The sequence below is a fragment of the Nansenia antarctica genome, assembly GCF_963989245.1.
Source record: "Nansenia antarctica genome assembly, chromosome: 7".
Taxonomy (NCBI): domain Eukaryota; kingdom Metazoa; phylum Chordata; class Actinopteri; order Argentiniformes; family Microstomatidae; genus Nansenia; species Nansenia antarctica.
In genome coordinates, this window is record NC_137677.1 from 49552852 (window position 1) to 49566123 (window position 13272).

The 13272-nt window shown below is 42.3% G+C and overlaps 1 protein-coding gene across 1 annotated transcript in view; it reads right to left on the minus strand.

The window, feature by feature from the left end:
• Positions 1-3843: 3843 nt before the first annotated feature.
• The window catches only part of klf12b (Kruppel like factor 12b), a 42319-nt gene continuing 32890 nt past the window's right edge, over positions 3844-13272 (minus strand). Inside the window, exons 5-6 of the mRNA XM_080536212.1 lie at positions 9124-9281; positions 3844-8754 (exon numbers count right to left, since the gene is read on the minus strand). Coding sequence (XP_080392338.1) covers positions 8573-8754; positions 9124-9281 — 340 coding nt within the window. The 3' untranslated portion in view covers positions 3844-8572. The remainder of the gene's footprint in view (positions 8755-9123; positions 9282-13272) is intronic.

The following is a 13272-nucleotide window of genomic DNA, read 5'->3' on the forward strand; positions in this document are numbered from 1 at the left end:
GGTTTTAAGACATGTAAAATAATTACTTTGTGTTGTAAAAAAATGCTTTTAAGTTATGACCAAGTGTAATTCGATTAAACAAATTGAATAATAAGAGTTATCATTTCAGGTTACTAAACTTTGTTGAAATGTACATATTTTGTATCCCCTGTATAGCTGACTTTATTACTGTATACTAGGATTTGTTGATTACTCTTCTTTAATCTGTAAAGAAAATATTAACATGACAAAGATGTTTGGCAACACTTTACAATTATTCTTATTACTATGCAACTGCGTTGGTACGTACAGTGTAACAAGAGATGTAAGGACAAATTGTTACACTGTACACTGTGCTAAGTGATAGGAATACTGATTATAGTACACAGTGTAACAATACTGATTATAGTACACAGTGTAACAATACTGATTACAGTAGACAGTGTAACAATCAGTCATTGATATTCTTGTTACAATGTAGTAACAGTGATAACTTTACAGTAATAACAACTCCTGAATGTAAAGTTTTACTCATGTTTGTGTGTAGCGCTTCAGACATGTTTGGTGTTAAGAATTTTGAGACGCCAAGCTGTAGGCTAAAGGGTCCATCTGTGCCAAGACAGCTGCTTGAAGAGCAGAGCAAAATGTCAAATAAACATTGCGTGTTTACAATGTTTTAGAATGGTAGAACCTTTTTTTTATTTTCTTTTAGGGAGTACTTGTTAATTATATTCAGGAATGTGTGGATTTAGAAAGTCTTCACCGTGACAATACAACAAAAGGTTTTCTGAGCCTTCCACCCACGGTATTGACACTGCTCTGTGAGAAAAGCGTAGCGATTCATGCTAATCTTTCAGAGTGAATGCTCTTTCAAGTCAGTGACAGCGACAGCATTTTTCTTTTATGATCTTTGTGGTTTCATGGGAACATAACCTATTGTATATTAAATACCATGTGTCATTTTCTTTTGGAGCAATGCCAACAATAACATGTACAGTGTTACTGTACAGAAATAAGTATTCAACACAACAATCTTTTAATTTAACATATTTCTATTGCAGCTATTCACATGAAATTTAGACCAGACATTGGTATTAACTCAATAAAACTACACAGCTAAATAAATTGTAACACTTTTTTGGGGCCCATTCTTAAATCTTGAAGGTTCCGGGGGGTCCGCTGGTGAATCTTGATCTTTAGTTCCTTCCACAAATGTTCTATTGGATTTAAGTCTGGCGATTGACAAGGCCAGTCCAACACATTAATTTCCTTCCTCTTGGTCCAATTGAGAGTCTCCTTTGCAGTATGTTTTGGATCGTTGACCTGCAGGAAGATCCACCAGCATCTCATCCTCATCATCCTGATGGATGGCAACAGATTCTTCTCAAGAATTTCCCGGTACATGGCTCCATTTATCTTTCCTTCGACCATTTGGATTCCATTCCAAGTACCATGTGAAGACAAAACAGCACCATTTCTCCTCCAAACATGGCACGTTGTATTGTTGCAGAAAAATTCAGACTTTTGTCTCATCTGACCAAACTACATTCTCCCAGGAATCTACAGTCTTCTCCAAATGTTCTGTAGCAAACTTCAAACGGGCTTCAACATGCCTTTTCTTCAGTAATAGAGTCTTCTGGGATGATTGCGAATGGAGATCGTGGCGGTGGAGTGCATTGCCTATTGTTTTCTTTTTTCTTTGTGACAACTGTATCCGCTGCTCAGGTCTTTAAGGAGCTCTGCTCGAGTGGTCCTTGGCTCTTGGGCTACTCTTATGGCTAACTTTCTCACTGCCCGGTCAGAAATCTTGTGAGGAGCTCCTGTGCATGGCCGGTTGATGGTCAAGTGATGTTCCTTCCACTTGAGGATAATGGCCCCAATAGGCCCCTGATAGGAACATTTAGGAGTTGAGAAATCTGTCGGTAATCAGTGCCATTACTATGCTGCTCAACAATCTTGTTGCGAAGGTCTTGGGAGAGCTCTTTGTCTCGACCCATCATGAGATGTTTCTCGCAGGAAAGCTTGGTGACAAATGATTTGTTTATTTGCATTCAGAAATCAAAGAGTGGAAGTACTTTCTCACCAACACGCAACAGCATTAACCCAGCTGATTCCAATTAGCACAGGTAGGAGAACTCATTAGTGGCATAAGCTGGTTTAGTGCTTTTTCTTACTGTGTACAATACTTTTTTCCTCTGTCATTCCACTTTCTTGCATAATAGCTTTTTTTATGGATTGGATTGCTAAAATGTCTTTAGCAGTGTAGTGTTATTGAGCTAATACCAATGTCTGGCATACATTTCATGTGAATAGCTGCAATGGAAATATGTTGTATTAAAACATTGTTGTGTCAAATACTTATTTCTCCCACTCTATGTAGCTGTGAATTTCATACCCCACAGATTGTTACACCCTCACAAACACCTTCTGTACCTGGTGATCAAATGTCCATTAGAAGTACTGCTCATTTTGCTCGTTTAACCTCCACTCAATTTTTATAAATAATTACAAATTATACTGTTTCCTAAATGGTGTTCTGTTGTTGAATTTTGTCTATAAACATTGTTATTATTACATCTGTGAATCTCAAGAACACACCCAAAGTCTCAGTTAGGTCTCAGCACTAAAAAGCGTTTTGCACAACTGGCTGTCAAGTTCTGTGTTATGACGATACTCTTGTCAATAGACAAATGTGGTGCATTGCTAATGTTCCAACAAAAGTCAGCGGGCCTGATTTATACTGTTTTGATTGCCCTGGAAAAGTGTCATCAGAGTGAATGTGATGGTGAGTCATACAGGATGAGGTGGCAGGGGGGTGCCAAGACGCGCCTGCTGTACTAACCATGGGAGGTGTCTCGGCACGCTACTGGGGAAAGGGGAAAGACACTTACTGTATAGTTGATGTTATCATGAAAACCACTGTTGTTTAGTACTACAATCCAGAATAGATACACTTACAATATGCTTACAAAAAAATGAAAGACATTAACTTACATCATTACTGCATATATTTACTGTATATTTGCAGAACATTCAATCCAAAGCAACATGTGGCTTGTGAGAATTGAACCAGGGGAGGCTGGTGGAGGTGGAAATCTGAGGACGGGCTCATTGTAATGCATGGAATTGTATGAGGAAGGTTATCAAACATGTGTTGATACCATTCCTTATTCCATTTCATGAATTACAATGAGCCCGTCCTCAGATTTCCACCTCCAACAGCTTCCTTATTCCATTCCATGAATTACAATGACCTCGTTGTGAAATGTCGACATCCACCAGCCTCCACTGAATTGAACCCATGGCCTTGTTAATGCCATACATGTCCAACCAATTGAGTCTCCTAGTCAACTCCAGTACTAGGAAGTGTGGTGTACAGTACTGGGAGATTACAGTGCTACTTTAAAATAAAAGTAGCTATCCTCTGTATTATGTTTCCCTTATTGTGGTCTTTACTGGCATTATGCATCAGGCATCTTACTCATGACAAATCCATGTAGTAGCACACCCTCACTGTAACATCTTAATGGTAGTGTTCATAATGGCCAACAACAAAGCCGATCATACGGAGGGATGGTGGAGGCACACCAAAGATCAGGGCTCACATCTGAATTCCAGGACATACTGTATTACGTTCTCAGTAACTCTGATAGCTGTGCACAACTGTGTATAGCTATCATTTGGAATGACTGTCCTAATACTAAGCTTAGGTTTCTGAATGCCAGTGAATGTGAGCACAGCACTCAAATGTCTAAGTGTAACCAAAACCACATTCCAGCCACAACACAGTCAGCCACTCAATCTAAACGAGTCTGATTAGACAGTGTTACATACAAAATGCAACTTTATTAACCTTCATGCCTCCATTCATATTAATATACATGTATATGTTTGAACTCGGTTTCATTTCACAGCTCCATCCATATGAAAAATACAGAGAAAAAAGCAAAAGCACTGACAGAATATTTAGACATTTTTTGAGAACAGAAAGAAAGAAAGGAAGGAAAAGAAGAAATACTTGTTCCAAGAGTGGGACAATAAACTTTTCTGAATCTGAATCTTGTTCTTTCGACATGTGAAAAACATTGGGACACCAAATCCTCCTGAATTCCATGAGCAGAACCTCCCTTTGAAGCATTGCTGGGCAATATCACAATTTTACGGTAAGAACAAAAAGCTCTGAATATATTTACAATACACTCACTATACATAAATACAGGAACAACAATTACTGTACGTAATAATAGCAGTAAACTTGAAACAAAGGCATTGGCTTCACTACTTACATTTTCGAAAGCAGAGAAAAAAGAAACAGATTTGATACAGAAATGAAAGAAATATTGAACTGATACAGAATTGTAAATTCAGAATTCAATCACATGGGAGTCTAAGGTTAGTATCCCAGCCATAGCACATTCAATAGAGGTTTCCCTGTGGACTTTTGTGAACAATAAAACACTGTAAATGCTGGTCAACCAAGTGGCTCTCACTACCTTCCGTGCTTTCTGGTACTGCAATAGGGTGTGGAATATTTCTAATAGTCATACATGGCCAGTATTGGAGAGTGAAATCCCCAAATGAACAACATAATTTAGTTGTTTTTATTGTAAATACATACACACAAATGATATGCCGCTTTTACGGGGATACATAAAGAATGTAGTATGTTGGTTTTTAAGGAGAATGTGTAAAAACGGGTAAGGCTCAATGCATTCATAAGAAACAGACAAATTTGAGGTGGGATTTTGCATAATGGTTTGGAGTTTCTGTGCTTTCTCTAAGTTTTCTTGTGTAAATCAATTTGAACATATATACCGTTGAATTTGTGTAAGCTTTTGTTTGTGAAATAGTTGATTTTCAGAGATAGATTGTGATATGAGGCACTATTAATTATTGCATAACTTTGACCCTGGTTACCGTTACAAAATTATGCCATCAAAAAGTGTAAATAATGCCTAAATGGGTGGTAAAGCATGTACACAATACACATTGGTGTACAGTACCTTTCTGAAATACTGGTCAGAATCATTACTGCAAACTTCCAAGGAAATTGAAGAACAACATGTTTTTGGATTAAGGCATGCAAATGTGAATCAACACCTATCAACAAAGTGAATACAGTCGCTCTAAATACTGTTTCAAGAAGTTCAATATGAATCTGTACTTGTAATCATGAACTTCTTTAAGCCAAAGTGGCCAAAAATATCTGGGTTTGATTCACATCTAAAATGAATGATCTGATATTAAAGTGAGTTTTGGTGTATTTGTATTGACACAGAATCTGCCTCATGAAAGAAGACCTTAAAATCAGGAACTTGGTGAACCAAAATGCAAAAATAGAGATTTTAATTCTTACATCACATTTGATCATTTGTGCAAGCACCTAAGATAAGAAAAAGTTTTAGCATCATCAATTCCCCCAATTGTATTGTATATCAAATGAGATAAATTAAAGTTCATGAAAAAGATTTTACATGTATAAATGTATTTCTTTGTATCTATTAATCAAAAGCCCTATTTTTTCAAATATATGTACAGTCTGTAGAACTGAAATATACGTTTTATTTCCACTATCACATATATTACAACATTTTGAAAGACCATTTTTACAGAACAAAAGTTATATGCAAAGATGAAGTGCCCCTCAATTTGTAAAATGTTTTTAAGTACAGTATATGAATAGTAAAATATGTTGATGATTATTGTGTATAAATGGACTTAACATTTGAAATTAATATTTTGTTTAAATCATACTTCATAACAAACAAGGTGCTGATGATATGCTGAAGCCAAAAAGGCAATACAACTGGAAATATTCACATACGGTACACACAAACAACAAACATAACAACATAATGACATAAATCATAATACTTCAGAACACCAAAAGGGAGAAGGACAAATTGGGAATACCAATGTTTTTATTCCTCTACTAAATTAATCTGTGCTACTGTAAGGTACGGACGTTGTTTTACCCACCACTGTGTGTGTGTGTGTGTGTGTGTGTGTGTGTGTGTTTCCTTGGCATACGATCAAGGAGACTGAACGATAACAGCATTTACTGGCCTTGTCAGCAGTAGTCCTGAACGTGTATTGAAGATGGGGTTACAGCATCATAATATCTCCTCTCTGAGTGTAGAATGTGAGTTATATTGCATTATAGAAATACTTTTAGACACATTATGTCATCACAAATGTCAGATTTAGAATGATAGATGTGCGGAGGTGAATGTCACAGTCTGTTGTGACTAAAATCAGATACATCTGCTGTGATAAGTCAACTTAATCCTATTGCTCTCTTATCCTAGATGTGGTTTAGTGTTTCTGTCCATAGATGTACATTATCTGGATGGCTAGATAAACTTTTTCCAATTGTTCATTTTGCAGTTGATGTCAAAGTGTCCAACATTAAGGTTTGCTGTCATGACTGTACGTAAATGAAATATTCAAACACCTCTGGAGCACCAAGACAGGGGAGTCTCATGTATTCAAAAGCATCTCCTTTATGACCCGTGTACGACGATGTAAATGTGTATTTTGAAATAACCTCCATATAACTATTGTGATATACTGTACAGTATGTGAGATGGATCATTTACTATCGAAGTGCGGGCTTGTTACGCTGTGTGAGGCCAGATCTGAATCCTTCTCATCGTGATATGAGTAAGTATAACAAGTGTGCAAAAAGACACCGCCTCCTCAAACGCACACTCATTCAGAAGGGCAGACGGGGGGGTGGTGTTGTCTCTGTGTGTACTAAAGCAACGGGGGTACTGTCCATTTTGGCAAACCTGTGGATCGCACCCTGCAAACAGCAGCACTAATACACTTTAAAACTGCTCTTTCTCTTCTATCACCTTCATTATTTGATGAAGTTTTCAGTACAGTTTACAGGGAGGGGGTAGTCGTATGAAGTGAGCTCTTGAACCTTGTGCGGTAGCTACAAATCCAGTATAAATATAGACGAATCTGTAGAATAAAAAGAAAGAAAGTGGCACTGGTAGAAATCTGTCCATGGTTTTATAGGCCTTCTTCGGGATATGACATCAGCAAGTAGAACAAGGGGACAAACACCCTCTCTCTCTTCGCGGCCCTGTTGTGAGTGTATTGCTCTCCTATTGTACTAGAGGAATCAACTAAGTGTCTGGTTGACTAGGTTAGCCCGCTGAGCTAAAGCCAAGACATGTTGGCTCTGTACTAGCAAATTCAAGATAACAACAACTAATCCTTTTCACTGTCGAGACCAAGAACGTGAAATAGAATCCTTGAACAGGAATTGATGGAATCATCATATAAGCTGTGAATCTGTAAGGTGCTTCAAAGTGTTTTTTTTTCTTCACATACCAGATATGTTCATTTGATTGTATTAAAGTTCACAATGTTGTACATTGTGGTTGATCTTTCTTCGTTAAATGTATCAAAGCAAGCATACACAGCAAGATATAATAAACATAAACCAATAAAAGTCGCCATATTGAAACTATATTTACCCAATGAGATTGCACTTTACTGATTGCTAATCACAGCACAAAATGCACCAATAAAGAGTATTGAAAGTAAAGTAAGTTTAAAAGAGGCTCAAGATGAAGGATTGCAGACTGAGGGTGGATCATAAAGGACTATCTCAGCTGGTGTGCAACAAAATCCAGCGAATATGATAAAAACAAATATCAAAACAAACACGTACTAGGCCTATATATCGTAATATGCTGTGGATGTGTTTAAGAGGTGAGGTTGCTGATGCTCTATTCTGGTTGTGGGTAAACGGTTTAATCTCATTTGCTGGTTTGCTGACCTTGAGTTGGGTGAAATTCCAATTTTCGCCTCTGTATCACTGACCCATTGAGGTGTTTCAACTTCAAGCACAGTTTCCATGGGAGCTATCCGTGATGGGATGGCGCCCTCTGCTGGTGGTATTTCTGAAGCACAGAGAGGCAGAGAGCTGAGAGTGGAGGAACTGGGCCACAATACTGTCCATGGACGAAACTGGGCTTATGTCTGTTTCCACTGTCCAATCCTGGCCCAGGTCTGGCCTGGTTCATAAACACCCAGACAGCCATTCCATTCCATCCTTAGAGGTCTTTCACATTATAAACGCGAGAAAAGCAGCCATTTGAACAATAACCGAAACAAAGATGTCAAAAGTCGATTGTTGCAATTGCGGTTATGTCCAATTGAAGAGCACAACTCCTTTTTTTTTCAAAAACCTAAGTGAAACATTTAAGAACAGTGCTGGAAAAGACAGGTTTCCATAAAACTCCAAACGACAACAACAACCAACAAGCTCCTGGTCTGCTCCTCTTCAGTCAGCGAGGACGCAGGACCAACCCTGTTTTTGCTCTGGGGACATTTCACTCCTCCCTCACAGCGACAGGGACAGACGACAGTGGGTGTCCAGACCAGCTGAACCACATTCAGAGAGAGACCCCGCTCTCCCAGCTGTATATCTGTGTGTGTGTGTGTGTGTGTGTGTGCGTATGTGTGTGCACGTGTGTGAACGTGTGCGTGTGTGTACGTGTGTGCGTGTGTGTGTGTGCGCGTGTGTGTGTGTCTGCCCCATCTCTGTGTGTGAGGGCTTCTCCCTCCATCCGGCTCACACCAACATGTGTCTCCGTCGGTGGAGGGCCAGGTGGTCCGAGCGGGAGAAGCTGCGGTCGCAGTCTGCACACTTGAAGGGCTTAACGCCTGTGTGTTTCCGGTAGTGCCGCGTCAGCTCGTCAGAGCGGGCGAACTTCCATGTGCAGCCATCCCAGGTGCATTTGTATGGCTTCTCCCCTGGAAAGGTAAACACACACACACACACACACACACACACACACACACACACACACACACATTTAGTCAACAAAATGCAGGTGCTTGAACAGGTGTATGGGTGTAAAACACGCACGCACGCACGCACGCACGCACACACACACACACACACACACACACACACACACACACACACACACACACACACACACACACACACACACACACACACACACACACACACACACACACACACACACACACACACACACACACACACACACACACACACACACACACACACACACACACACACATACATACACACACACACACACACACACACACACACACACACACACACACACACACACACACACACACACTGACCTGTGTGCGTCCTCCGGTGTGCTTTTAGATGGGAGCTCTTTGTGTAGACCTTATTGCAGCCCTCGAAGTCACACCTGTGGATGCGTCTCTTCTTGGAGTCCGGGGACTCCGACCTCCGGGGGCGCCGTATGCTCTCAATACTGAACGGTGACATGGAACTGCAACAGGAGGGGAGGGGGACGAGAGATTGAAGTATTACATAAACATCCAGTATTAAACATTGCTTATTCAATAGCAGAAATGAGCCTACATGATTCACATGTGAATTTGGGGTTGAGACCTACAGTGTTCTGCCAGAGGGATCTACACTGTGAACATCTTGACTCTTTTAAGCTATGAAGCCTACTAAGTTATTACCTGGCATGTCAGTGTACACTCTCCCCGAGAAGACCCAGTGCTAAATGTATGGTATTGTAGGCTGTTGTGTGTATCTAAGGTTAAACAGTACTTGCAAACAGTGGCGGCTCAGGCTGTTTGAAGGGCAGGGGCGAAAAGAAAAAAAGGGCACATACTGCACAACATGGGACCCCATCAGTGAGCAAAAAGCTATGATGCGTCATGTATGGTGAAATAGTCCTCATCCTTGATTAATATTAACATTATGTAGTCTAGGCCAGGGGCGGATTTAGGATTGTAGGAGATCCGGGGCTTAGCCCAGATGGGTAATGAAACGCGTGCGCAGCGCACTGGACACCACAAACTTCAACTTACCACCACCTTATAGCGGACAAAAGGCACTGGAGAACACTTATACCAGGGCTCGACATTAAGGCTTTTTATATAAATGATACATCTTTATCAAATCAATAATAGTCAAATTAGTTATTTGCACTAACATACACTCACCAGCCACTTGCACCGGTACACCTTGCTATTACCGGGTTGGACCCCCTCTTTTGCCTTCAGAACTGCCTTAATTCTTTGTGGCATAGATTCAACAAGGTGCTGGAAACATTCCTCTGAGATTTTGGTCCATATTGACATTCTAGCATCACACAATTGCTGCAGATTTGTGCCAAGAAAATATCCGCCACACCATTACACCACCACCACCATGTTCGCCCAGAGAACTGAGAATATTTTTGTCTTTTTCTGACCATTCTCTGTAAATACTAGAGATGGCTGTGCGAGAAAATCCCAGTAGATCACGCAATGTTTTCAACTATGGGGGCACATGGTCAAGTTTAGACCATTGGAGGGGCACTAATAGGGCACGTCCTCTCGTTTTTGCTACTCAAAAGGGCACTTAAGCGCGACGTTTTTCAACCGTGGGGGCACCCCCCCCCCCCTGAGTCCGCCAGTGCTTGCAAATAACCTAAGTTTACATTTGTTGACACTGAATGAATGAATGGTCTTTATTGTCATTGATATAGTACAGGTACCATACAACGAAATTTGGGAGGGGGGGCTCCCCTGGTGCTAGGAAAAAAAACTAAAAACAAGAAGGGAAAAGAGCTGGTTTACATAAATAAAGGCTATGTACACTATCCACTATACTATACTATACAAATAAAACACTGTGCTGTACTCTATGCTATGCTATAAATATCCTAACATTTCCTATCTCTGAACCTTATGTACCCGAGGGTTGTCATATTGCACATAGTGTTATTGCACATTCATTTAATGTGTCGCAGTTTGCAGGTTTGAAATGTTCACAGTTGTGTTTCAGTATTGCACTTGATTACAATCTAGTAGCTGCCATCAAATTGTCTAGATTGTCCAGGGCCTAGAACCTAGGTCTTTGCTGTGTTCAGGGCCTGAATGGCCCTGGGGTAGAAGCTGAGCTTCAGTCTATTTGTCCTTGCGGACATGGTCCTGAACCGCCTGCCCGAGGGCAGCCGAACAAAGTGTTCGTTCCCAGGGTGGGATGGGTCTCTGGAGATCTTGGAGGCCTTCCTGAGGCAGCGTGTGTTGTACAGCTCTTCCAGAGAGGGGAGGGGGGCGCCGGTGATCTTCTGGGCCGATCTCACGACTCTCTGTAGCGCTTTCCTCTCTGCGGCTGTGCAGCTGGAGAACCACACGCAGATGCAGTAGGTGAGGATGCTCTCCACTGTGCAGCGGTAGAAGGTCACAAGCAGCTCCTGTCTGAGGTGGTATTTCCTGAGGACTCTCAGGAAGTAGAGCCGCTGTTGTGCCTTCTTGATGATGGCTGCTGTGTTGGTCTTCCAGGACAGGTCATCCTGTATGTGCACCCCCAGGAATCGGAGGGTTGAGACTCTCTCCACGCTCCCTCCATCGACGAGCAGGGGCTGGACCTCAGATTTTTTCCTCCTGAAGTCCACGATGATTTCCTGGGTCTTTGACTGGTTCAGCAGCAGGTTGTTAACCTTGCACAGCTTGCCCAGCTGCTCCACCTCATCCCTGTACGCTGCCTCGTCCCCCCCCCCGAGATGCAGCCCACCACGGTGGTGTCGTCTGCAAACTTTACGATGGAGTTGCTGGGGTGGACGGGGGTGAAGTCGTAGGTGTAGAGGTTGTAGAGGATGGGGCTTAGCACGCAGCCCTGGGGGGACCCAGTGCTGGGTCTGAGGGCTGTGGAGGTGTGGGAGCCCACCCGCACCCTCTGGGGGCGGTCAGACAGGAAGTCCTTGATCCATGCACAGATAGAGTGTGATAGTCCCAGGTCTAGTAGTTTGGTCACTAGCCTGTCTGGAAGGATGGTGTTGAAGGCAGAGCTGAAGTCCACAAAGAGCAGTCTCGCGTAGCTGTTCCCCCTCTCCAGGTGGGATAAAGTGGAGTGGAGAGTCGTCGCGATGGCGTCCTCTGTGGACCTGTGGGCTCTGTAGGCGAACTGGTATGGATCCAGGTTGGGCGGGAGGCGTGTGACTATGTGGGCCCGGACCAGTTTCTCGAAGCACTTCATGATGATTGGTGTGAGTGCCACCGGGCGGTAGTCGTTTAGGCAGCTCACCGTGCTTTTCTTCGGGACTGGGATGATAGTTGAGGTTTTCAGGCAGGGTGGGATGGTGGTGTGTGCATGCCATTGCTTCAAGGCTTTATGAGTGTTGCAAGACACACAACTGTTGAAGAGACTAAACGTCTCCCAATTAAACGGACTACAAATAGTAATAGAAAATACAGGATTCAGGATGAGATTTCTTGTGAGAACATGTTATAACATCTTGATCAGCGATGAAAAAAATAAATGTTGCATTAGCCACTAGATGGCGCAAGAGCACCGTGGTAAGCACACAACTACCAGGAAACGGATGAGGTAAGTCTGTTTGGTTTTTTCTTCATCATTCTTCTCATGCGTTCATCAATCACCGGAACTAAGTGTCATATTTCTCCTTGTAGTACAATAAACCTAATGACTGTTCAGTTGTTTATATCATCAATAATATTTGGCATGACATTTCCTTGCCAATAAGTAGCCAATGCCACAGCACACTATAGATCACAGTTTACAGCTGCCAGCTTCTCTATGCATATGTAGTTGGGAAATGCAGTATTGACATGTGCCATTGCAGTGAGTGTTTGCAGTGTGAGTTATCAGTGGTGGCAGATCCGCTTGGCACTCAGTCCAAACAGATGTGCGTCACTGGCTCTACTAATACAATACTGATGCCCTGTCACACACACACACACACACACACACACACACACACACACACACACACACACACACAATACAACAAGGATAGAATATCATCACCCACGCGCACTGCTTCCACCCCAAGTCAACGTGCGGACATGTGTGCTTGAGGGGCTGGACTAGGGATGTTGGGGGGAGGGGAGGAAGGGAGGAGGGGAGGGGAGGGAGGGAGGAGGGGAGGGTAGAGAAAGGGTGAGGTAGGATTGGTCCCTGTCTCACTACATTAATGATTGTCAACCTGCATGTCCTCAGTGTTCTTTTCTCCCTACAGCCTCAAGAAACCTATGCCCCCATCAACCCCTGGTACACACACACACACACGCACGCACACACACACACATGCACACATGCACACACACACACACACACACACACACACACACGCACACAGACACGCATACACACACACACACACACACACACACACACACACGCACACAGACACGCATACACACACACACACACACACACACACACACACACTGCGCCTCTTCTAGTCATGCCCTTAGTTCTTTGGTTGTTAGGTTGGAGGGGGAGTTTAGGAGAAGGAG